At 35.1% G+C, this 27,555-nt stretch overlaps 1 protein-coding gene across 1 annotated transcript in view; it reads right to left on the reverse strand.

Moving 5' to 3' along the window:
• Nucleotides 1–18,541, reverse strand: part of ADAM2 (ADAM metallopeptidase domain 2) — an 84,109-nt gene extending 65,568 nt beyond the window's left edge. Inside the window, exons 1-5 of the mRNA XM_057697534.1 lie at nucleotides 18,487–18,541; nucleotides 17,850–17,926; nucleotides 14,376–14,431; nucleotides 10,393–10,471; nucleotides 191–267 (exon numbers count right to left, since the gene is read on the reverse strand). Of these exons, the coding sequence (XP_057553517.1) occupies nucleotides 191–267; nucleotides 10,393–10,471; nucleotides 14,376–14,431; nucleotides 17,850–17,926; nucleotides 18,487–18,541 (344 nt within the window). The remainder of the gene's footprint in view (nucleotides 1–190; nucleotides 268–10,392; nucleotides 10,472–14,375; nucleotides 14,432–17,849; nucleotides 17,927–18,486) is intronic.
• Nucleotides 18,542–27,555: the final 9,014 nt, after the last annotated feature.

Below are 27,555 nucleotides of genomic sequence, written 5' to 3' on the forward strand. Positions count from 1 at the left end.
AAAGAGTGGATATATGTATATATATAACTGATTCACTTTGCTGTACAGCAGAAACTAACACAACACTGTAAATCAATTATACTCTAATAAAAATTAATTAAAAAAATAAAACTTCTAAATATAATTTTTCAAATTTGAAAATTATTTCTTAAAAATTACATTTTGTAACCATAAAATTATATATCACAACCTGAGTCCAGTACATGTGCTGACGATCACCATAGAATTTGGATAACCTTCAATATACCCTTGGTAGTAGCATAAATTCTGCAAAATAAAGATAAACACATTTCTATTAGAATAATTCATGTTAAATGCACTATTCTCAAATATTTAAAACACACATATATATTGTGTGTGCGTGCCAAATATTTATTATTTCCAAAATGGATTTATAAGATTATTAGATGAACGTTAAGCTGGATTTTTCAAAATTGTCCCTACAAGTTCCAAAGAGTAAGTACACTTCCACGAATTTTTTCTGTTATAAATTAAACACGACAACCCCAATCATTAGGATCAATGTAAAAATCATCAAAAATTTATTTCTTCAAACTCTTCTGACTTAAGTTTTCAAGCTAGACGTACTAAATAAATAAATAAATAAATAAATAATAAATCCAAAAGACAAATTTTTCTTTTCAAAATTATTTTAGTATAATGACAGAGTAACTTGCATTGGATTAGCTTTCTCACCAATAACAAATGTAAACTCTGAAAAAAAATTTATATTCCAACTACAAAGGCAGGTAAGGAAAGGTGAGAAAAGGGATTCAACACTGGAAAGAAGAAAACTGCATTTACTGTTTTGCATTACATTGATTTTCACCTAAGGGCATTCCCCTTGGCAGGGCAGAACAAAACAGCAAATGTTCCAATAAAAAAAGCAATTTTACTGACTCAGAAAACTCTTTAGAGAGAGGATCACAAGCTCTCCAGTGTATCATGGAATATCACCAGTATATGATTTAAAATATTAGACGTGTGGATAAAAGAAAAATGTGGTTCATAGTCAAAAGAAAAACCAGAAAGAAACTAACCTGGAAATAACACAGGATTTTTGAATTAGTAAATAAATAGATTTAAAACAGATATTAAAAATGTGATGAAGAACATAAAGGAAAATTTGGGAAGCAATTAGGAAATTCAATCAGAGAAATAAGTGTTACAAAAGTGCTGACTCTAAATTCTAGAACAGGGACTTCCCTGATGGTCCAGTGGTTAAGTATTTGCCTTCCAATGCAGGGGACACAGTATCCATCCTTGGTCAGGGAAATAAGATCCCACATGCCGCAGGACAACTAAGCCCATGCACTGCAACTACTGAGCATGCAAGCCACAACTAGAGAGTCCATGTGCCACAACTACAGAGCCCACATGCTCTGGAGCCCATGCGCCACAACTAGAGAGAAGCCCGTGTGCCGCAGCAAAAGGCCATATGCCACAGTGAAAGATCCCACACGCCACAATGAAGACCCAACACAGCCAAAAATAAATAAATAAATAAATAAATAAATAAAAAATTCTAGAACAAAAAGATACATATAAAATGAAATACACTGGATAGGTTTTACTGACATGCAGATGGTAAAGGAAAAAAAAAACCCTATAATACAGATCTATAGAAATCATTGAACCTAAAAGAAACCTGAGCGCAAAGGAGCTTTAAAAATTGAATGTGGCTGTAGCAGCCTGTGGGACGATGTTATCTAAAATATGTTTAATTGGGGTTCCAGAAAAATGGAAAGAGAAAATAGGTATAAAAATATTGGAAAAAATCATGGACAAAATTTCCCCATGTTTAGTGAGAAACCACATTTACAGATTGAGAAAAATGAATAAACAAATGGGCAATGGCCAAACCATATATAAAAATAGAATTCTGACCTGCAGGAAACCAACCTCTTTACTGACAATGAACAGTTGACTTGCTGCTATCTGCACTAACAATCCAGGAAGCTAACCCATAACTTATACAGCAATCAGCCCTGATAACAAGGACTTGATTAGAAACTATCAGCTTACCTAATTTTGGTCGCTGCTTCCATCTTAGGACCAATGAGAGAAAGCCAAATAAAAACTCCAATCACATCAAATGCTTTACTTCTGGTTAACCCATCTACAGCATCCCCCCCAACCAACCTCCAATCACAGTATACCTGAGGTCTTCCCTTCCTCCCATTATAAAGCTTTCCTATTCCTCTGCCTGCCTTTGAGTATCTGCCAAAATGCAAGTGACAGTGGATGACTTCCTTGCTATGAATAAATAATCTTTGTTTATTCTCATTTGTTTGCTCTTTATTTATTTCCCCAAGACCTAAGGAACTAATCACATCATAATAAACTGCTGAAACCGAAAGTGAAGAGAACATCTTGAAATAAACCAGAGAAAAGTAACACATAACATTCAGAGGAGTAATGATAGAAACAAAGATACTTCTTTATACCAGGGTGAGTCAAAAATTATCCGCACGCAGGCTGTCGAATTTGTAGAGTTTTAATATAACCAGAGTGAAGATAATTTTTGACTCACCCTCGTGTGTGTGTGTGTGTGTGTGTGTGTGTGTGTATGTGTGTGTATTGGAGGTGGGACAAAATGGGACAAAATTAAATGCTGAGAGAGAAGAAAGAAACCTGGCACTTAAAATTATATATTAAGTAAAATTATTCTTCAAAAATAAAGATATGGAGAATGGACTTTTGGTATGACATTATGAGGAGCTCTATAGATCTAATCTCTAGTAAAGTGGATGAAAATAAGTACACGTCCATTAAAATACCCTGGAAATGGACCTAAGGACAAAAGGTCCTAAGAGAAAATAAATAAGTATTCAAGAAAGTATGAAAAATTCAGTAAGAAAAGTGATAGCCTGTGGTATTTGAGCCAAGACCATGCCATCCTTGTCCGCTTCCAAGCTAAGGAAGGAACTCTATTCCAGACTATTGCAGCCAAGACCTCCTCTTGGGAGGAGCAGAATGTTAGCCTCTCTCCTCCCTCCTCTAGATACCTGTTGCTAAGGCTGAGTTCTAGCACAGTACAGTCAAGGGTTAGGGGCTCCCTTCTTTTGCCCAGGCTCCAATCATGAAACGGAGGCTCTAGAATGGACAGAGAACTGCAGATTATACTGAGGCTCTGATCACCCTTGCCCTAGTCAGTGAATGATTCCATGCCAGCAGAAGCAAGCTGAGTTGTCAAGGTACTGCCCATCCTACCTACTGAGTGCTCAGCTACTAAGTGGGGAGTCACTCAGAAAGAAGTATGCAACTGCTCCCACTACCAGCTTGTCTTCATCTGGGCTGTCATAGAAAATTATCATAGACTGGGTGGACTAAACAACATACATTTTATTTATCACAGTTCTAGAGGATGACAAGGGGCTGACTGATTCAGTGTCTGTTGAGAAACCTCTTCCTGGTTTGTAGACAGTTGGCTACTTGCAATTTCCCACATGACTGAACAAGATTTATCTCCCTCATATATCTTATTATAAGGGCACTGATTCCTTTCATGAGGGCTCCATCCCAATGACCCGTTTTTCTCCCCAAATTCCTACCTCCAAACACCATCACGTTGGGGATTAGGACTTTAACATATGGATTTTGGTGGGCAAAAACATTCAATACATAGTACATCTCCAGAGAACTGGTCAGGAGATTTTGCCTGGTGAGAAAAGTGGAGCATAAAACAAATAGTAGCTATCTCCTCTCAGAGGAAATTACCTTATTTGCAACACAGTATAGAGAAGTTCAAGGCTAAGGGCACATTAAAAATGGTGGAAGTTGTGGTCGGGAGCAATTGATAGGAGATTCATGGATTCAGTGAAGATACAGACTCCACTGTAGCTGAACAATTTGTAAGAGAGAGCTGGGGAAGTAGATGGTTGGGAGGAGCCCTCCTGGGGTCAGAACAAAAATCAAATACTGATTTAGGGAACAGTTTCTTCAAATGAGCTCAGATTTGATTGGAGTAGACTGTAAAACAATTCATCCCCAGTGCATTGTTGAATGCAGTAGAGCAATCAGCTAAAAATTAGTGGGAAGGGACAGGGAAAGCCCTGCCAAGTCATGTCATTCTGGGGGAGCTGGGAAGCACCCTCAGATTTATCTTTCTGAGAAGCAGTATCAGAGGCTTAACAATGTATGTGTGTGAGAGGCAGGAGGGTATACAAGTTAACAAACTTAAGGATAGACAAAAACAGAGAAAAAAGGAAGAAAAATGAAAAAATCCTCAGGGAAATGGGGATACCATTAGGAACACAAACATATGCATAATAGAAGTACCAGAAAGGAGCAGATAAGAATACTGCTGACAGAAAAAACAAATTGCAAAAACTCTCAAATTTATTGAAAAAACTAACCCACACATTTAAAAAGCTCAATGAATTCAAATAGTATAAACACAAAGAGAGCCACAAACAGACACAACAGCATCTGACTTCTCCGTAGAAACTGCAAAGGTTAGGAAGCAGAAGGCTAACATATTCAAAGTACTTAAAGAAAAAAGAGTTGCTCATGAGCTCTATACCAAGCAAAGCTAAGTTTAAAAATAAAATGAAACTAAAGACATTTCCATATAAATGAAAACTTTGAGAATTTGTTGTGAATTGCCCTGCCTTATAAGTAATACTTAAGGAAATTCTTCAGGTTGAAGGTAAGCAATCTCAGATAGTGATTCAAATCCACATAAAAATCCAGAGAGCTCACACAGATTATTATGTAATTTAAAAACATAGTATAAATGCGTATTTCCCCCTTTCTTCTCTTACCTAATTTAAAAATCGAGTAAAATAATATGTATATAGTGTATTATTGGGTCCAAGAAATATATTTGTCAATAACAGCATATAGAAGGTGAGTGGAAACAAAGAGGTACTGGGTTAAGGAAATGACTGCAGATAGTAAAGTAATTATAACAATATACTGTAGGGTTTGTAACATTAATAGATATAATACGTACAACAATAATACCATAAAAGGGAGGGAAGTAAATAGAGTTTTATAGGAGTAATGTTTCTGTGTATCACTGGAATTAAAGGTAATGTAAATCTAAAGCTGCATCTGATAAGTTAAAATGTTTAAGGAAGCCCCGGGGAAATCACTAAAAATATAACTAAAAAATATTTAAATTCTTCAGTAGAATATATCCACTTAATGGGGAGAAAAAAGCAGTAAAAGAGGAACAAAAACACATGAGACACATACAAAACAAAAAGTAAAAAAGCAAATGTAAATACAACTATATCCATAATAGCATTAAATATGATTGGATTAAACAATCCAGTAAAAGGCAAAGCTTGTCAGACAAGGTGAAAAGACAACTATAAACTGTTGAAAGAGAACATGCTTTAAGTTCAAAGACACAGACAGACTGAAATTAAAGGAATGTAAAAAGATTATCATGTAAATAGCAACCATGGGCAAATTGGGTTGACTATATTTATATTGGACAAAATAGACTTTAAAAACAAAAAATTGTTACTAGAAATAAAGAGCAATATTTTATAATTATAAAAGGTTCAATGCATCATATATAACACTTGTAAACTTAGATACCAAATACCCAAGCACCATGCTGCACAAAAAAATATGTGGATATGAAGGGAAAAATAGACAACTCAACACTTATAGTTGAAGACTTCTTTTTTTTCTTCTATACCACTTTCAATGATCGGTGGAACAACTAGGCAGAAAATCAGCAAGGAAATATAAGACTTGGAAAAAAAAATCATAAACTAATAAACCTCACAGACATCTGTAAAATGCTCCACCAAAGAACAACAGGATTCTTCGCATTCTTCTTAACATGTACATAAAATATTGTCCAGGTTAGACCACATGCTAATCCATTAAAAAAGCCTCAGTTTAAAAGTATAGGACTAATAAAAGTATGTTTTCTGATAATAATGGCATTTTTAAATAAATAATTAACAGAAAATATTTGGAGAAACTCACAGACTGGAAATTAGATATCATATCCCTACATAAACTATGGATTAAAGAAGAAATCAAATATGAAACCAGAAGATATTTAAGGAAAATAAAAATGAACACACACCATATTAAATGTATGGGATGCAGCTAAAGAAGTGCTTTCAATAAATTTATATATATGTAAGTGTATATATTAATAAAGATCTCAAAATAATATGCTATTCAACCACCTATAACACAGGAAAAAAAAGAACAAATTAGACCTAAATTAAGCAGAAGAAAGGGAATGATAGATTAGAATGAAATTAAATAAGAACAGATAACAGAACAAATCAATGAAATCAAAAGCTGGCTCTTTGAAAAGATAAACAAAATTGACAAATCTTTAGCTAGATTGACTATGAAAAGAACCAAATTACTAAAATCAGAACTAAAAATGGGATATTCCTACATCCTTACAGAAGGATTATTAAGGGAATGCCAAGAATAATTGTATGCCAACATTAGATGATGTAGGTAAATGGATAAATTCCTAGAAAAACAAAATCTACCTTCCCTGTCCACGGTGCTTCTTCCAGCACAAGCACCTGTGGACTCACAGAGCACCTTAGCCACAGCCATGGCTTCTGTACAGCATTGTGTCTGATACAGAAACTTATTTCTCAGCAAATTAAGTGCAGCAATTGGTTTATGTACTTCTCTTACCATATACTCTATCATCTGCAAGCAGCTGGCCTCATTGAAAGGCAGACTGAATAGTCATTTACCATAGGAGTTGGGAGACACAACTCTGAAAGGCTGGGGTTATGTTTGAATCAGAGATAGTTAGACGGCATTGTTTTCTGAGAACCACAGTACATGGCTCTAGGAAGTAAGGTGATGAAATGGGCGTCTCTCCTCCCACCATTATACCTAATAACCATTTTGCAGCATTTTTGCTTTCCATCCCAGTAACTTTTAGCTCCTAGCCCCCAGTGGGGAAAATTTTCACCTGGGGACACAGTAATAATTCCCCTAATTTGGAAGATGAAACTTCCAACTGGAGATTTTGAGCTCCTTTTGCCACTGCACAAACAAGCTAACCCAGTGGCTGGAGTGACTGATTCTGAACACAATAGGGAAATTTGTTGCTTAAAGAAGTGCTGTGTCTTGAATCCACTTGAGTATAATAGTAACCAAAATAAAATATGGTTAAGGATGTTTACATTCCCTTGGGAATGAAGATTTGTGCTATTCTGCTAGGTAAGTATCTGTAACAAGCTGAGGTTCTGGTTGAGAGTGATGGAAACGGGGAGCAGGTAATGGGAAAAAGAAGCACACACAGCAGTCATGACTTATTACAGAAATGAAGACTATAGTAGCTTTCCATATTTCTTTTGGCTCTCATATGCACATGTATCTTTATTTGTGTGTACTGACCATTTTCTTCTTTCAGTGGGGCTGTGACTGAATTTGTGGAGAACTTAGTATAGCTAGCCATGGACACAATGACTTGTGATAGCGTCTCTCATTTTGGGGGAAGAATGAGAAATTGCTTGTGAAGAGATTGGCTGAATCTTGTTCAGTAGAAACATAGGGTGATTTTGTTGTTTCCAGAGTTGAAACGTGTATAAAAGAGTGCATATGGAAACTGAGTAGTCAAAGTTGTAGGCTGTGTCAGTTATTGATGTATTGCTACTCAGTTTCAAATTAACCTTATGCTTGCTTTGTACAAATGAATATGGGACCCTTAATTACTCTTTCCTTTGCTAGGTGGCATTGAGGCGTTGCTAGTAAAGGGTGCTGGAGAGCATGGGAAGAGAGCTTTGCTATCTGGTTCCAGTGAGCTAGCTTGGTAGGCTCCTGCAGAGGGTACAGCTTGTTGCAACGCCAGGATCCTTCAGTGCTTGGATATTCTCTAGCACCCGGTGCTTCAGTGCCTGGTAGTCAGTAGCACCCATAAACCAGTAGTATCCTCCCACCATCCAGGCTCCTCTCCTTCTGTAGCAAAGTGACTTTGGTAAGACATCTTGTGAACAGCTTTCCTAGCTACCCAAAGGGCAGATTTCCAGATGATTCTAAAGAGAAATTTTACAGCAAGATCTCTTGGTACAGCCCCACTGTGACTTGTATTATACGAAGTTCCATGGCTGTGCCACTTTCAACAATGTCAGTTCTGCGGTAAGGAAACCGTCTTCTTTATCCCAGTCCTAGGGTTGCTGGCTACTTCTTGTATTCGATATTCCTGTGTCCTTTAGGGTTCTCTTTACTTCTTGTTTTTTTACTCTAATCCCTGTTACTGTTAATAATTCTTTTTATCAAACTTTCCATGTGTAAATTACTGGGTGGTGTCTTTAGACATAGACTAAAACAACATCTTACATTTTTAAAATACTTCATTGACTTATATTTGTATTTTTTGATTGGGGGCCCATGTACAGGTTAATCTGTATAAATCATACTTTACAGAATCGAGGTAAAATACCTCTTCCTTTCCACCAGCTTTTGTCCACTTCCTTCCAAATGTGCTTTATATTATCCAGATTGATAATGTAATTTAATTCTTCAGAACCATCAGTAAATTATATCAACCTTACACATAAGTTGATTGGAAAAGTTGGAAATCAATAAATAAATCATTTTTAGGTCAGCATAGGATAAAATTTTGATGGAGGAATCAGGCATTTATTATTATATTATACAATTTCCTTCTCCAGTTTTTTCTTAATTTTGTCATTGTCATTTTTTCACTGTCTTTCTTTATTATATCTTGTTCAGTCTTCTATGAGCACTTAAAAAGAACGTGTATAAACGCAGCAATAGTGAGAATGTTGCTACTGTGTTGTCTCCTACAAATGTAGATTAGGTCAAGTTGATAGTTCTGCTCAAGTCATCAACATATTTGCTGAGTTTCTTTCTACTTCATCTATCAATTATTGAGAGAGAAATGTTTAAATCTTCCATAATAATAACTAACCTATTTCTTTTTTCATTTCCGTCAATTTCTGCCTCCTGTAATTTGAGGTCTGTTTTTATGTGCATACACACTTTGGATTATTATGCTATCTGGTAATTTTACTTTTTAACCATCATGAGTATCTCTCTGTCCTGGAGAGATCATAAAGTAAGCTGTGTACACTAGGAACAAATTCTTTCTGTGTCTAACTGGTTGGTTTGTTTTCTTGTGGATAAGTCTTTAGTTAGCAAGACAAGATAACTTTTAGGGATGAAAATCATTTGTGGAATTCATGAAAAATAGATTTATATGCTTCTAACCTAATGTAGTAAACTTTCCTGGTTTTTCCTACACTGAAGAAAGGCTTGCAACTTTGGCAAACATAATTTACCTACATGGCATTTGAGGCCAGCATTCAGTAACTTATTACATCCAGGTTATACATAAAACATCTTTGCTTTGTCTTTTTAATTATGCATCTGTCTCTCATGATTACCTCCTGGGAGGTACAAAGTAGAGTTAGGTGTCAGGTATGGAAGAATTACATAAAATTCAGGTGTGGGATGTGACGGTCCTGTGCATCTCATTGTCTTTTTTTTTTTTTTTTTTAACTCTGTCTCTCTCCCTCTATCTCTCACCACACTCACACACACAAAAAAATGCCACACGCACATATGCTGTGTATGTATACATAAGTATGTCTATAATATGATGCATATATGCATATGTGTATATATCATAAAACTTTTTGACAGTATGCATTATTTACATATGTGTATAGAGAACACCATAGAAGATTCACATGTATTTGCCTACTCTGTTGGGCAAAATTTAAAGAACTCCCCATATCTGTTATTTCTCCTGTTAAGAGCTTAGTCTCTATAAAAATGCTTTAATTTTAAAGTAGTGGTTAATTCGCTACATAGAAATCAGGAACGCAAATAAAAAAACAGGAATTGGTAAGGCAGGGCACGTGTAAAAAGCAAAACAACGTCATGCATGGGCAATGCCTGAAATTCTATGCATACTTCTTTACTTACAACAAATCACAAACTTTATTAAATGAAGCTCCAAGTATTCCTAATAGATGAAAATTTAATATATTCCTAAATGTGCATGAAATACAATGTGTATTTATTTGGTCCCTGAACATACTTCAGATGAGTCTTTGGATTTTCCTTTGCTTCCCAGATTTACCTTTCCTGATTCAAGTCAGGGTTTATCGTTTTAAGTATTTCACTCCATATTCAACCCTTTTGTCACAGGTACATAAGCACATACATGTGCGTCCTCATGAAATAATACCTTAAACACACCACTATCATTTGTGGTTTGGTTACATCACCTGTGTCACAAAGCTAATTCAAGGAACATCATCAAAAGGAAATGGTTATGTTCATGTCAAAACAAAACAAAACAAAACAAAACATACACCAGCCCTTTATACTCTAGCAACATGTAGACCCTAAGTAAGATGGTCACAGAAACTCACATAACAAAGGTAAAACAGACAATAAAAATTTTACCTGAAACTGTTGTTCAAGAGGTTTCATACTTCCTGTGCCATTATAACCATAAACTCTAAAATTATGAGGTAAGAAAGCTCTGTAAAATAAAGATAAAATGTATTTAATGGAAAATCTGTTTCCTAGATTTTATTTTGCAAAGATATTTATTATATTCATTACAGATAGGTAGGGAGAGGGAGAAACAGAGAGAGACAGAAAGGAAGTTGATTCTCTGAATACATAAATTTAGTTCTAATTTTGCTCAAAAATTCTCGTCTTCAGACCTCTCCTCACTCACCTTACTGTCACACTGTCCTCCTAGCTGTTTTTTTAATACAGCAGGCACACTTCTGCCTCAGGGTGTTTGCACTAGCTGTTGCCCCCTCCTGGGGTGTTCTTCGACAGGGCTCATTGCCTCATCTACATCAAGTCTTTGCTTATATATCCATGTCTCGCTGAGACGTCTCTTGACAAGTTTATGAAAATTTGCCACTTTCTCAATTATTAGAGAACAGGATTTCCAAATGACATTTCTTAGTTTGCTCTATATTTTTGCTTAAACATTTATCACTTTCTAACATTCTTCCTAATCCACTTATTTATTTATCATATCTTTGTTAGTCTCATCTGATAACAATATAAAATTCATATCCAGTTTGTTTACTAAGGCATCTCAAACTGGAAAATAGCAAATGGTCAATAAGTATTGAACTAAATATGATTTGAATTCAACAGATTAGGTGGAGATCTCACATTAAAATACATTATTTGTAAATATGGGAAGAATATGCTTAAAAGACTCTATAAAGAGAAAGGGTTGGTATAGACATCTTATTTTCATTTTCCCAATTAGTATACTATAAAGATTTGCGACTGCTGAGGCAGTCTGGATTTGTGAAAGCAAAAGATCAAAGAGCCAAACCACTGACAAGCAGAGCAAAATTTTTTGCACTCTTGTAACAAAAAGAGGAAAAGAAAGCACAGTGGAGAGGAGCTCCAGGGAACATACAGATTCCAGGTTGAACGTCCCATAAAGAGACTTAGCTAGTGAAATGCAGGCACTGTTTTTTGGCAAAGAAAGAAGTCAAGTATCCATGCATGGCCCAGGGAGAAAGCTATTACTGGGGAGCCTAGAAGCAAGCAGAACTTTTGGTGGCTGTGCAATCCTGGAATAAAAATATGAATATTTACGGACTTTCTAGGTGGTGCAGTGGTTAAGAATCCGCCTACAATGCAGGGAACACGGTTTCGAGCCCTGCTCTGGTAAGATCCCACACGCCACGGAGCAACTAAGCCCGTGTGCCACAACTACTGAGCCTGTGTGCCGCAGCTACTGAAGCCCACGTGTGTAGAGCCCATGTTTCGCAACAAGAGAAGCCACCGCAATGAGAAGCCCATGCACTGCAGCAAAGACCCAAATGCAGCCAATAATAAATAAAATAAATAAATTTAAAAAAATGAACATTTAAGTTTCATCAAATACATAGCCTCTTTCTCTATAAAATCATTTGCCAAATTTTGAAGCTGCACATAGTAGCCAAAGAAATAAACTTAAAAATCTCTGAAAATAGGAGCAAATTTTTTTCAAAATTGATGATATAGACTCAATAAGTCCTATTTTATTCAAGCATGATAAAAGCAAAGAAAGATCACACCTAAATATAGTTTTAAAGACTGATGAAAACCAAAATAAAAACTTCAAAGTATCAAGAAAAGGATCCCTTCAAAGAACAGCAATAAGACTGATAGCTCAAGTTGCCCACAGAAATGAGGAAAGCCAGAAGACAATGGAATAATACTTTTAAAGGATAAAAGTCATTTTTACAAGGTCATCTTAGAATTTATTACAACAAAAAAGTTCTTAAGAATAAGTTAATATTTAACATTGAATACAAATTAATCAAAAACAAGCAGACCAACAATAGAAATATAGAGAATTCCTGAGACATATAGAAATTAACTGCAGATAGAAACAAATGTAGTAAAAAATGAAGAGCACTAGAATGGGTAAATTTATGCTTAAGTATAAAGGGATATGACTACAAAAAATAATAATCACATCTCATTGGGGTTTAAAAGCATATAGGAAAAATAATGAAAAGGTAGAAGGTAAGTGAATTAAAAGGTTTAATAATCTAACAAGTATGGTAACTGATAAAAGCAAGAATGTATATTAGATTCAATAATTCAGGGATTAATATAATCTAGAGAAACTACTAAAAGAATAGTAAAAAGATGTATAACAAAGAATTTAATTGAGGCAAAATGGTATAATAGAAAATAATAGATTCATTAAAATGGAGACTATAAAAAAAGGTAGAAAAGAAAAAAGTGACTTCAGACATTATATGGAAAATCAGAGGATGAAGAAAAAGAAGAACATCTTAAAATTGCTGAACAAGGCTGGGCAGCAAGACCTAGTACAGCATTTAATACTGTGTGATACCTGTACAGATAAAGAGGGCTCGGGAGTAAACATAAAATAAGAGAAAATGGTCAAGAAAGAGATCCCACCATAAACAGTCATTACGTTACAGTGCAATGAGGAAGGCAGGTTTTTTTCTTCAACAGCATGTGCTGGATCAATTGGATGATAGTACAGAAAAATATTTGAATGTGATGCCCCATGCTCATAAAACACACGCATCAATTCTGGATGAATCCTAGAGTTTGAATATGAAAGTGAAAACAATAAAAACTATTTAAAAAACGGCAGCTTGGACTCATGACTGTATGAAGACAATTTTTTTTTTTTTTTTAATATGAAAAGAATAATAGCTACAGGACTTCCTACGTGGCGCAGTGGTTGAGAATCCGCCTGCCAATGCAGGAGACACGGGTTCGATCCCTGCTGCAGGAAGATCCCACATGCCACGGAGCAACTAAGCCCGTGGGCCACAACTATTGAGCTTGGGCTTTAGAGCCCGTGAGCCACAACTATTGAGCCCACGTGCTGCAACTACTGAAGCCCATGTGCCTAGAGCCTGTGCCGCAAAACAAGAGAAGCCATGGCAATGAGGAGCCCGCGCACCGCAACAAAGAGTAGCCCCCACTCACCTCAACTAAGAAGAAAGCCCACGCAAAGCAAAAAAAAAAAAAAAAAAAAAAACCCAACACAGCCAATAAAATAATAATAAAAAAAAAAGAATAATAGCTGCAAAGAGAATAACAATTTGGACTGCCTTACAAGAAAGAATTTCAGACTCACTAACCATAAATCCAGACTGAATAAAAAACTGAAAGGGAATGATAGGAAAAATTCCTCTGGAAGTACTACGTAGATTCAAAGAAGTCACAATTAATATCTATGGACATTTCTTTGTGGGAGAGTTTGTTATACCATATACAAAAATGAAAAGTATTAAGAAAAGCCAGAATATTCTTGAGGAAGAAAAGGATGGAAAGACCTTATCTTTAAGCTATCAAGATTTACTATAAAGAGACAAATTGATCAAAACTTTTAATAAAGGACCCATTTTAAAAAGGACCACTACAGTTTTGATTTTTCTTTATTCCCAAATACGGTGAGCTTGTTTTTTCCCAATATTATCAGCTGGCATGGTATTGAGTCTGGCAAATTACAGTTATATTTGAAATCCTTAATACATTCTGATATGTCAACTAATTTAAAGAATCACGGTTCTTTCCACTGAGAATCCACTATGCTCTTTCAAATATAGTTGAATGTAAGAGAACTTGAAAACAAGTCACATTGATGTCGATAAAAATAGAAAAATATCAAAATTCATCCTCCATGAAACCACAGAAATAGTCAAATAGAAATCTGGTGCTGCCTGGAAGGAAAAAGATAGAAGCATACACTATGGATTAAAGTTCTAGATATTAATTATGTAGGCTTCCAAGGTTTTTCTTAAGCACAAGAGACAAATAAATAGCCAGCAACTAGAAATATTTACAAATGCAAAATAATTACTTTCTGGATAAATATAAGCAATAATTATAAATAGAACAAAGGAGATAAAATAATGTAGGTCACCTACTTTTGCATTAGGTTCACAGTGTATGTTTTCCCTTCAATTACAATGTTGTAGGACAGCTGGCAGGAGAGTAAATTAAGAAGGCAAAGAAAAGTTGAGAAGAATGTTAAAAAGAAAAACTATAATTTTATATTAATAATTACATACTAAAGCACACTAATACAATAAAATGGGAGGAAAGTTTATAATTTAATATTGATTTATTCCACTGGAATTAGATATTAAAATATCTGCTTTCATAATAAAGATAGACGGAAGAATATAATTTGCCCAGTTCCTTATTAATTTTAACATTTATCCAACCTGAAATATTGATGATTTTCATCCAATAATTGTGTTCTCTTCATATTGAGGCCATTGTGAAATTTAGCTTAAAATGGAAGATATAACTAAATTACTCAATAGAAAATTTATATAGTATAGCAAAGAATTAACAGCACATAATGTTTAATATTTGTAGATTTTATGAAATTTGTTCCAAGTTTGGATTCAGTACTCATTGATTTTATTAATATTAAGAAAGAATGTCTACAAATGGTCAATTTGGTCTTTATAGATCAGTTTGAGGAGCCTTGGCATCTTTACATTATTGGGCCTTCCATTCAATGAGCATGGGATAGACTCAATTTATTTAGATCTTGTTTTATTGTCTTCAGTGAGGAGGTTTTGCTTTGCTAGATTTACTTAGATTTTGATTTATATGCAGTGTAAATTATATCTTTAAAATTCTTTCATTGTCCATTTTTGTCTTGCATAATAGAAATACAACTGATTTTCACATTTTGATCTTGTTTCCCAGTTATTAAATTATTGTAATATTCATCATTTTCTCTAGATTATTTTAAATTTTATTTTGTATACAAACATTTGAGTTGCAAATACTGACAGTGTTATTTCTTCCTTTCCAATTATTACGTCTATTTCTAAGTTTTGTTACTTTCTTTCCTATTGCACTTGCTAGTAGTACTTCCAGGACAATGGAAATTAGAAAAGGAACTAGTGGGTAACCTGGTCTATTTCTTGATCTCAACTTTATGCATGATGTTTCTATCAAAGCCAATGAAATTTTCTATAAGCCACAGTTAATAATGAGTTTCAAGTAATACAGGTTTCGGACAGAAAAACATGAAAGAAAATGATATAAAATGCCTTGTCACCAATGTATGTATTAAAAATTAAAAATATTACAAGTGTTTGAAAATAATTCTAAATCCTCAGTACCCCTCCCATGGTTAGTTCCCTTTCTTACATCACAGCTAACCAGCATCCAGAATTTCATGTTTATCATTCCTGTGCATATTTTTATATTTATACTAATTATGAGGGTGTCTTTAAGTAATAGTTTTGTTTTGCATAAATTTAATAAAATTAACTCTTCTACAAGTTATGTATTTCATTGCTGGATGACACTTGCTGCTTATAACACTGATTCTGTTCCGTTAATTTATTTGCTTGTCCTTAGGCAATACCACCTTATATTAATTACTAAAATTTAAAAATTATATTCTGAGGTGAACTAAAGCAAATCACTCTCCTGTTCCTCAAAGTAAACAATTTTGAGCTATTTCCATTTTACATAAATTTTAGAATCCACCCGCCATTTCCCATGAAATTCCTTATTGGCATTGTAATCAAGCTATAGATTTAATGAAAATTAACCTAAGAAAATACTGAGTATTCTTTATTGTCAACATGATCTATCTATTTTATCAGTATAATATTTGTGTACGTATACATGTATACACACGTTACCAAATATATGAGCACTTAATAAATATGAAATATGTGTGTAAATATGCACATGTGTTTGTTTCCCCTTATTTTTGTTCTGTATACTCCTTATTTCTTTTTCAGGTCTTTTATTCTTTTTACTTATCTTAGTCCTAGGTTATAATATTCAGTATAATGTTGAAAAGAACAGGTCACAATAGCCATTCTTCTTTCATTCATTCATGATAATCAAAGAAACCCTTTTTATGTTTTACCGTTACTTTTACTATTAGCAGGAAGTATGCTGTAGTTTTGGGGAGGTTTATTTTATAGAATAAACAGGGTTAAGTTATAGTCCTCTATTGCTAAGTTATTTTATCGTTTATGGTATTGAACTTTGACCAATAGTTTTTCTGCTTCTACTGCTATGTGTATATTCATTTCCTTATACAATTTTATTTATTTTTATTTTTTTCCAGATCTTTATTGGAGTATAATTGCTGTACAATGTTGTGTTAGTTTCTGCTGTACAATAAAGTGAATCAGCTATATATTTATACATATATCCCCAACTCATATAATTTTAAAAAGCAGCTAATTCATTGATATTCCAATATTCAATCATTGTAACAATTTAGGCGTAAATTGCATTTTGCCATTGGTCATTTCTTTCTTTTTCCTTTTTTAACATTGAAGTATAATTGATTTACAATATTGTGTTACTTTCTGGTGTACAGCAAAGTGATTCAGTCATACACATATGTGTATTCTTTTTTTCATATTCTTTTTTATTATAGGTTATTGTAAGATATTGAATGTAGTATACCTTGTTTATTTTATATATAGTAATTTGTATCTGCTAATCTCAAACTCCTAATTTATACCCCCCTCCCATTCCCTTTTGGTAACCACAAGTTTGTTTTCTGTGTCTGTGAGTCTGGTTGTCTTTTATAATTAAGTTCATTTGTATCATTTTTTAGATTCCACAGATAAGTAATATATCATATAATATTTGTCTTTCTCTGTCTGAGTTGACTTAGTATGATAATATGCATTCCCTTATATATTGAAATTATTTAAGCTTGTGATATCTATATTAGGGTGACAAGTAAGTATTTGCCAAGGAAATATTTGCATCCAAATTATCTAAACATTTACTACCAATCAAAAAAGAAAATTAAGGTGTGGTGTTTCAAAAAGCACACTTCACTTCTTTAGAAATGATTCGAGAAATTAGCAAAAAAGAGATAAGAAACTTTCTAACCAATTTAAAGAATAAAAAAGAGAAAACTAATACCTGAACCAAGATAAACTGAGATGGGACGAAAAGAATTTTAATGATTAATGTATTTGCAATTAAGATGTAAGAATTATTCATGTAACACTTCATTAAACCAAGTGATTGTCATCCCATATAAAGGATGCCACAGGCTTACTTAACAACAACAACTAAAAATCCTTCAAATATTTCATGGTCAATGAGTGACAAGAGACTCTAAATGGGTCAGGTCAGGTATTATTCAGACACTCAAGAAAGAAACAAATTTAGAAGATGGGCCTTGGAGCTTTGATAAGCATCACTGCAGCATGTTTCTATGAAACATTGTTCGACTTGGTTCATTTTCAAAAGGGCTCTTCCTCTTAAGAAAAATTGGGCATAAATAAAAAATTCAGAAAGTGTGCAAGGTATGAAAAACGCTGTTTACTTATTAGGAACAAAATATTCACATGCTTTTTAGTTTGTGAAAAATGTTAGTGCTTAATTACGTGTGTTTCAACTCCTTCACTTGATGTAGACCGTATTTTCTCTGGAATTGTAATTTCCACACGTAGTCTTTCAGAATCTGCAAGGTGCAAAATGTTTTATTGGAGCAACACCCATCACCTCATAGCTTCCTTCATTATTTCCTCATCTAAACCCCTAGCATTCAATATGCCATCCCTCATTTTTACTCTTTTCTCAAATATCCTCAATAGCCACCTCTTTCTAGAATTACAAATCTTTTAAAGAGAAATGGGTATACTGCTTTAGAAATACTGCCCTTAGGGCAGGTCCTGGTAACCCTGAGGTAACAGACCTAAGTACTCTCAGAACAAATAAAGTCAGGTCCTTTGGACCTTCCAGCTACAGAATCCGGAGATCAAAAATGCAGAGCAGTACATGAAACTCTAATCTTAAGGCATCTACTCCAGTCACAGCATCTCCCATCTTTACTATGGTCCCAAGAAGAGCGGGAAAGACCCTTGTAACCAAGGTGGATTTTGAGTGGGGAGGGTGGCAATGGGGGAATGGATTCGGGCTTACACATGTGGAGCTCCCACCAAAAAGAGCATTGTCAAAGGGATATCAACCTCTCAGAGACCTGATATTCCCTAAAGGTCAGAAGCAGGGTTTTGTACTTACTGTCGTCCGTCTGAAGCTCAATAAGCCCCTGGAGCAGAAACAGAAGGTACAACATGGCTTGACGTCCTGGATGCCAGCCGGAATAACGGCTGCTGGCTTGGCTGCGGGGCAGTTGGGGGCGCGAGGAGACCCTCCTGACCGCGCACACTTGCAGGCGGCCGGCGGCCGCGAGAGCGGCGGAGGGTCCAGAGCCTGGCTGCTGCGCGCTGTTGGACGCGGACGACCTTGGCCCCTAAATCTATGCAGGGGGAGGCTTCAACTCAGCGTGACTCCGCTTTCTGGCCAAGAACGTGCAGAATCACTTCGGAAAGGCAAAGTTGAAGAAACAGCTAATGAAGAGGAAGATTCAGCTACATTTCTTAAGTGAACGTTTAGTCGAACTTTTCTGTAATATATATATATTTATACTATATATATTATATATTTATGTATATATTTATATTTATGTATATATTTATATTTATATATAAATACATATTTATATATATATTTATGTATATGTATTTATATGTATGTATTTTTATATATTTATATATATATTCCAATGAACAAACCAGTATAATTAACACCTAGATTCAGATCAAGAAATAAAATATAGAACCACTAAAACCTCCAGATTCTCCCCTGACAATCGCTACTTCTAACACCAAAGATTAGTTTTGTCTGTTTTTGAATGTATATAAATGGAGCCAATTACCATGTATTCTTTTTATGTTGAAATTCTTTTAACATGATGATTAGGAAATCCATCCATGTTGTGAGTAGCAGTAGTTTTTTTCCTCTTGTTGCTGTATATCACACATTGAATGAATGTGTCTGTTTTTCTATTTTACAAAATTTTGATTAGAATTTTCATTTATAGTTACAGCTATTAAAACACATATTTGGCGTAATACCTTCCAGTTCCACCCATGTTGTTGCAAATGGTATTATGCTTGCTGAAATAAGTCAGAAAGAGAAAAAAAATATGGTATGTTACCACATATTTGGAATCTAAAAAATAAAATGAATATAACAAGGCAGACTCACAGAATAAGCTAGTGGTTACCAGTGGGGAGAAGGAAGGGGAGGAGGGGCATGATAGGCGTAGGGGATTAAGAGGTACAAACTCCTTTGTATAAAATAAATAAGCTACAACGTTACATTGTACAGTACAGGGAATACAGCCAATATTTTATAATAACCTTAAATGGAGTATAATCTGTAAAAATATTGAATCACTATGTTATACACTTGAAATGAATACATTGTAAATCAACCACATTTCAATTAAAAAAATGTTTTGGGACTTTCTAGGTGGCGCAGTGGATAAGAATCCGCCTGCCAATGCAGCAGCCATGGGTTCGATCCCTGCCCCAGGAAGATACCACATGCCGCGGAGCAACTAAGCCCGTGTGCCACAACTACTGAGCCTGTGCTCTAGGGCCCAATGAGCCACAACTATTGAGCCCACGTGCTGCAACTACTGAAGCTCATGCGCCTAGAGCCCGTCCTCCACAACAAGATAAGCCACTGTAATGAGAAGCCCACACACTGCAACAAAGAGTAGCCCCCACTCACCACAACTAGAGAAGGCCCATGTGCAGCAATGAAGACCCAAGGTAGCCAATAAATAAATAAATAAATAAATAAATAAATAAATAAGTTTATTAAAACAACAACAACAAAATGTTTTGGATCGGTAAAAATAACCAAAACCAAAAAACCAACCACATTTGGCTATTTTGTGTCCTAAAGTTCTATCAATTGTTGATTGTTGTATTTTGAAGCTATGTTATTTTTTAAAACTTTTTATTTATTTATTTCTTTAAACTTTTTGCATTGGAGTATAGTTGATTAACAATGTTGTGATAGTTTCAGGTGTAAAGCAAAGTGATTTAGTTATGTGTATACATGTATCTATTCTTTTTCAAATACTTTTCCCATTCAGGTTGTTACATAATATTGAGCAGAGTTCCCTGTGCTATACAGTAGGTCCTTGTTGGTTAGCCATTTTAAATATAGCAGTGTGTACATGTCAGTCCCAAACTCCCTCACTATCCCTTCCTCCTACCCTTTTCACCCTGGTATCCATAAGTTTATTCTTTAAGACTGTGAGTCTATTTCTGTTTTGTAAATAAGTTCATTTCTATGATTTCTTTTTAGATTCTGCATGTAAGTGATATCATACAACATTTGTCTTTCTCAGCCTGACTTACTTCATTCAGTATGACAATCTCTAGGTCCATCCACGTTGTTGCAAATGGCATTATTTAATTCTTTTTTATGGCTGGGTAATATTCCATTGTATATATATACCACATCTTTATCCGTTTCTCTGTTAATGGACATTTAGATTGTTTCCATGTTTTGGCTATTGTAAACACTGCTGCAGTGAACATTGGGGTGCCTGTATCCTTTCGGACCATGTTTTTCCCAGGATATATGTCCAGGAGTGGGATTGCAGGATCATATGGTAGCTCTCTTTTTAGTTTTTTAACAAACCTCCATACTGTTCTCCATAGTGGCTGTACCAATTTACATTTCCACCAACAGTGTAGGAGGATTCCCTTCTCTCCACGCCCTCTCCAGCATTTATTGTTTGTGGATTTTTTGATGATGGCCATTCTTACCAGTGTGAGGTGATACCTCATTGTCATTTTGAGTTGCATTTCTCTAATAATTATCGATGTTGAACATCTTTTCATGTGCCTCTTGGCCATCTGTATGTCTTTTTTGGAGAAATAGCTTTTTATGGAAACTGTTATTTTTTTATATGCCCATGTAGGGATGTCTTGTCTTTTTGATAAATTGACCCTTATCATTATGAATATCACTTTTTACTTATGTATGTGCCATTTGGAGAACAAATGTAGTGATTTCTATTGGGTATATTTCTAGAGTGAAACAGCTCAATCACAGTTTATATGTTAGTAGATACTTCCAAAAAGTTTCCCAAGATTATTGTACTAATTTTTATTCCCACCAGAAATGTATGAGAATTCCATTTCATATCAATGCCTACATGTGTTTTTGTTTTAATGTTTATTTCACTTTAGGCATTTTAGTGGACCCGTAGATGTCCTGCGTTCTGGTTTTAATTTGCATTTTCATGGTTGTTAATGAAATTTAGCATGATTTTTATATGTTTATTGTGCATTTATATAGCTTTAGTAAATGCCTGTCTGAAATTTTGGTCCATTTTACAGTTGAGTGGCCATGTGTCTTTCTTATTACATGTAGATCTTATTAATGTATTCTAGATAAGATGCCTTCATTGGATGTAATGTTTGCAAATATCTTCTACACTGAAGCTTACATCAACAGACTTTTATGGATACCCATTCATGTTCAGAAATTTACTTTATTCCCAATTTGCTGGGATTTTCGTAATATGTATCTTATGGAAATTGAATTTTTTCAAAAGCTTCTTACTGTACAAATTGAGGTGATCATACAGTTTTCCCCATTTTCTATTGATGTTGTGAATTAAAATGATTGATTTTCCAGTGTTGAACAGACTTGTATTCCTGGAATAAACCCTATTTTGTCATGATGCGTTATCTTTTTTATTTTTTGCTAGATTGATTTGCCATCATTTTGCTTAGAATTTTTGCATTCATGTTCATAAGAAATATTTGTCTGTCATTTTCTTGCATTGTAACGAACTTATCCATTTTTGTGTCAGAGATGTGCTGGACTTATAAAATAAATTGGGAAATGTTATACCTTTCTCTATTCTTTGAAAGAGTTAGCATAATGTTGTGAATATTTTTTCTTTTAATATTTCTTAAAACTTAGAAGTGGAGTGATTTGGATAATTAGCTCAAGAGGGCAGAGTAGAAGGAAGTGAGCTCACCCCCATCTTATGAAAACACCAAAATCACAACTAACTGCTGAACAACCACTGACAAAAAAGTGCTGGAACCTATCAAAAAAGATACCCTACATCCAAAGACAAAGAAGCCACAAGATAGTTGGAGGGGCACAATTGTGATAAAATCAAATCTCATACCCACCAGGTGGGCGACCCTCAAACTGGAAAATAATTATACCACAGAAGTTCTCCCACAGGAGTGAAAGTTCAAAACCTCACATCAGACTTCCCAGCCTGGGGGTCCGGCAACAGGAAGAGGAGTCCCCAGAGAATCTGGCTTTGAAGGCTAGTGGGGTTTGATCCCAGGACTTACACAGGACTGGGAGAAACAGAAACTCCACTCTTGGAGGGTACACCAGGACCCAGAGGAAAAAGCAGTGACTACATAAGAGATTGGGCCAGACTTACCTGCTAGTATTAGAGGGTCTCCTGCAGAGGTAGGGGTCAGCTGTGGCTCACTGTGGGGACAAAGGTACTGGCAGCAGCAGTTCTGTAAAGTACCAGTTGGTGTGAGCCCTCCCAGAGGCCACAATTAGCCCCACCAAACAGCTTGTAGGCTCCAGGCTGGGACTCCCCAGGCCAAACAACCAACAGGGCTGGAACACAGTAACACCCATCAGCAGTCAAGTGGCTTTTTAAAAAAAATAAAATTATTTATTTATTTATCTATTTATTGGCTGTGTTGGGTCTTCATTGCTGCACATGGGCTTTGTCTAGTTGTGGCGAGTGGGGCTACACTTTGTTGTGGTGTGCGGGCTTCTTTTGTTGTGGAGCATGGGCTCTAGGTGCATGGGCTTCAGTAGTTGCAGCACACTGGCTCAAAAGTTGTGGCTCATGGGCTCTAAAGTGCAGGCTTAATAGTTGTGGTGCATGGGCTTAGTAGCTTCCTGGCATGTGGGATCTTCCTGGAGCAGGGTTTGAAACCATGTTCCCTGCATTGGCAGGCGGATTCTTAACCATTGCGCCACCAGGGAAGTCCAAGTGGCTTAAACTCTCCCTGAGGATGGCCCTGCCCACCAGAGGGACAAGACCCAGCTCTACCCACCACTTAGCAGGAACCAGCCCCTTCCATGAGGAAGCCTGCACAAGCCTCTTAGACAGCCTCATTCACCAGAGGGCAGACAGCAGAAGTAAAAACTACAATCCTGCAGCCTTCAGAACAGAAACTGCAATCACAGAAAGTCAAAATGAGATGGCAGAGGAATTTGTCCCAGATGACGAAACAAGATGAAACCCCAGAAGAACCATTAAGTGAAGTGGAGATAGGCACTACCAGAAAAAGAATTCAGAATAATGATAGTGAAGATGATCCAAGATCTCAGAAAAAGAATGCAGGCAAAGACCAAGAAGATGCAAGAAATGTTTAACAAAGACCTAGAAGAACTAAAGAACAAACAAACAGAGATGAACAATACAATAAGTGAAATAAAAAAAATACACTAGAAGGAATCAACAGCAGAACAACTGAGGTAGGAGAATGGATACACGACCTGGAAGACAAAATGGCGGAAATCACTGCCACAGAACAGAATAAAGAGAAAAGAGTGAAAAGAAATTAAGACAGTCTAAGAGACCTCTGGGACACCATTATACACACCAACATTTGCATTATAGGGGTCCCAGAAGAAGAGAGGGAAAAAAACAAGACCTGAGAAAATATTTGAAGAGATAATTGCTGAAAATTTCCCTAAGATGGGAAGGGAAACAGTCACCCAAGTCCAGGAAGCACAGAGAGTCCCAGGCAGGACAAACCCAAGAAGGGACAAGCTGAGACACCCAGTAATCAAACTGACAAAAATTAAAGACAGAAAAAAATATTAAAACCAACAAGGGAGGGACTTCCTAGGTGGCACAGTGGTTATCAGCTGATTTCTCAGCAAAACCTCTGCAGACCAGAAGGGAGTGGCACGATATACTTAAAGTGATGAAAGGGAAGAAACTACAACCAAGAATACTCTACCCAGCAAGGCTGTCATTCAGATTTGACAGAGGAATCAGAAGCTCTACAGACCAGCAAAAACTAAGAGAGTTCAGCACCACCAGAACAGCTTTGCAAAAAATGCTAAAGGAACTTTTCTAGGTGGGAAAGAGACCAGCAGCTTAAAACAATCTTGTACTTTATAGAAGTGGAGTGATTTGAACTTAGGATTTTCTTTATGAGAGAGATTTTTTGTTTTGTTTTTGTTTTTGCTTATAAATCTACTTTCTTCAAAAATATTCAGATATTCTCTTTATCCTTATGAAGGAAAATTCTGTTTATAACGGAAATGTTGGTTTTATTGGCCAAAGTTGTTCAAATATCTTTCCCCCCTGTATTATCCTTTTAAGTGCTATAAAATATGTAGAGATCTTTTTTTAGTTCTCAATGTTGATAATTTTGTGATTTTTCTCTTTATTCAAATAAATAATTCTTGAAATTAATTTTTTTAATTTTTAAAAGAACTGAGTTTTTGATTTATTTTTTCTGTTGTATGTTTTTTTAAATTGATTTTTGCTCTTGTGTTCATTTTGTTTTTACTATGGATGTAATCTGTACTTCTTTATTAGCTTCTAAGAATAGAAGTTTATCTTATTCATTTTAAAACTTTATTTTTTATATATGCAGTTAAAATGTAAATTTCTATCTATTCACTGGTTTAAATTTAAATACTATTTAAATACATTATATTTTGATACACTTTATTTCCATTAACATTCAGCTCAAAATATTATCTAATTTTCATCATGATTTCTTCCTTGCCTCAAGTGCTATTTAAAATCTATACATTTGAGGGTGTTCCAATTACATTTTTCTTATTGACATCTACTTAATTTCATTGCGGTCATAGATCATCCTCTGAATGATTTTAAGCCATTGCAATTCACTGAGTCAGGGTTCATTGTCTATCAGATGGCCCATTATAGATAGATGGCTTCATGTAAACTTTGAAAAATATGGATTATTCAGTTGTGAGTTACGTTTTTCTGTAAATGGCAACTTAAATAATAAACTTCCAAATATTTAATATCTTTGCTGATTCTTTTGCCTGCTTTTTCCTCTCAATATAGCCGATAAAATAGTAGATTTTTTTAACTGCTTCTTTCTGTTCTATCAATTTCTGATTCTTGTATTTTGAAGATGTTATTTTGTACATGCCCAATCAGGAATTTTTTGTCTTCTTGATAAATTGAGCTTTATCATTATAAATACCACTCTTTACTTTGTTCTAATACTCTTTGTCACTGTCCATTTTGTCTCACAGTTCTATAGCCAGATTTGCTTTTTTATGATTAGAATTTGCATGGGACAGTTTAGAAAAATCTTTTACTTTAAAAGTGTGTCCTCATATATGCAGAATATAGAAAAATGGTACAAATCAACCGGTTTGCGAGGCAGAAATAGAGACACAGATGTAGAGAACAAACATATGGACACCAAGGGGGGAAAGCGGGGAGGGTTGGGGGGGGAATTAATTGGGAGATTGGGATACCAAATTGTACACTCTAAATATATGCAGTTTACTGTATGTTAACTGCATCTCAATAAAAGTGCTTTAAAAAAAAACAGTGTGTCCTTATATTTCAAGTGTATGTGTGTGTGTCTGTGTGTGTGTGTGTGTGTGTGTGCTTGTAAATAGCATATAGATTTTTTTAAACCTAGTTTGAAAATATTTGGCTTTAACTGAAGCAATTGGTCCATTTCCTTACTCTTGATTATAAAGATGTTAAGTTTACTTCTCTCATCTTGCTAGTAGTTTTCTATTTTTTATATCTGTTTTTGATCTTTTGTTTTCACTTTTTTAACCTCTTGAGTAATGGAAGCTGCTTTAGTATTCTCTTTAATATATACTTTCTAATTTTTATTTTTTATTGAAATATAGTTGATTTATATGAAGTATTATAGCAGCTTAAAGTGTACAGCATAGTGATTTACTATTTTTATAGATTATACTTCATTAAAAGTAATTACAAAATAATAGGTAAATTCCCTGTGCTGTACAATATATCCTTATTACTTTTTTTAAAAAAATAATTAATTAATTAATTGGCTGCATTGGGTCTTCATTGCTGCTCACGGGCTTTGTCTAGTTGTGACAAGTGGGGGCTACTCTTCATTGTGGTGTGTGGGCTCACAGTGGCTTCTCTTGTTGCAGAGCATGGGCTCTAGGTGCATGGGCTTCAGTAGTTGCGGCACATGGGCTCAATAGTTGTGGCTCATGGGATTTGTTCCTCCATGGCATGTGGGATCTTCCTGGAGCAGGGATTGAACTCGTATCCCCTGCATTGGCAGATGGATTCTTAACCACTAGGAAGTCCCTCCTTATTGCTTTTTTATACATGATAGTTTATATCTCTTTATCTTATACCCCTAGCTTGTCCCTCTTCCCTTCCCTCTACCCACTGGTAATCACCAGTTTGCTACTGTTTTGCTGTATACATTGGTTTGTTTTCTTTTGTAGTTTCCAAATATAAATGATTATCATACAGTATTTGCCTTTCTCTGTCACACTTGTTTTACTGAGCATAATATTCTCTAGGTCCATTCATGTTGCTGCAAATGGAAGAATTTCATTCCTTTCTATGGCTGAATAATATTCCATTGTGTAAATGTAACACATCTTCTTTATCCATTCACCTGTCAATGGACACTTGGGTTGTTTCCATATCCTGGCTATTGTAAATAGTGCTGCTATGAACATTGGTGTGCATGTATCTTTTCGAATTAGAGCTTTTGTCTTTTCTGGATATATGCCCAGGAGTGGGATTGCTTGATCATATGGTAACTCTATTTTTAGTTTTTTAAGGAACCTCCATACTGTTCTCCATAGTGGTTGCATCAATTTACATTCCCACCAACACTGTAAAATGGTTCCCTTTTATCCACATCCTTTCCAACATCAGTTATTTGTAGACTTTTAAATTCCACATTCTATCAGGTTTGAGGTGGTATCTCATTAGGGTTTTGATTTGCATTTCTCTAATGATTAGCGATGTTAAGAATCTTTTCATGTGCCTGTTAGTCATTTTGTATGTCTTCTTTGGAAAAATATCTGTTCAGGTCTTCTGCCCAATTTTTTTTTCCTTTGTGCAATAATACACTTTTACTTTCCTTTTACCTTTGCAGCCATCTTCGAGTAATCATTGTGTAAACAATAGAATGGAATGAAATTACATTAAATTGTACGCAAATGGCTCTAGAATACCTTAACAATTATGACAAGGCAATTATAAAT

This window comes from Hippopotamus amphibius, chromosome 10 (assembly GCF_030028045.1).
Source record: "Hippopotamus amphibius kiboko isolate mHipAmp2 chromosome 10, mHipAmp2.hap2, whole genome shotgun sequence".
Classification (NCBI taxonomy): domain Eukaryota; kingdom Metazoa; phylum Chordata; class Mammalia; order Artiodactyla; family Hippopotamidae; genus Hippopotamus; species Hippopotamus amphibius.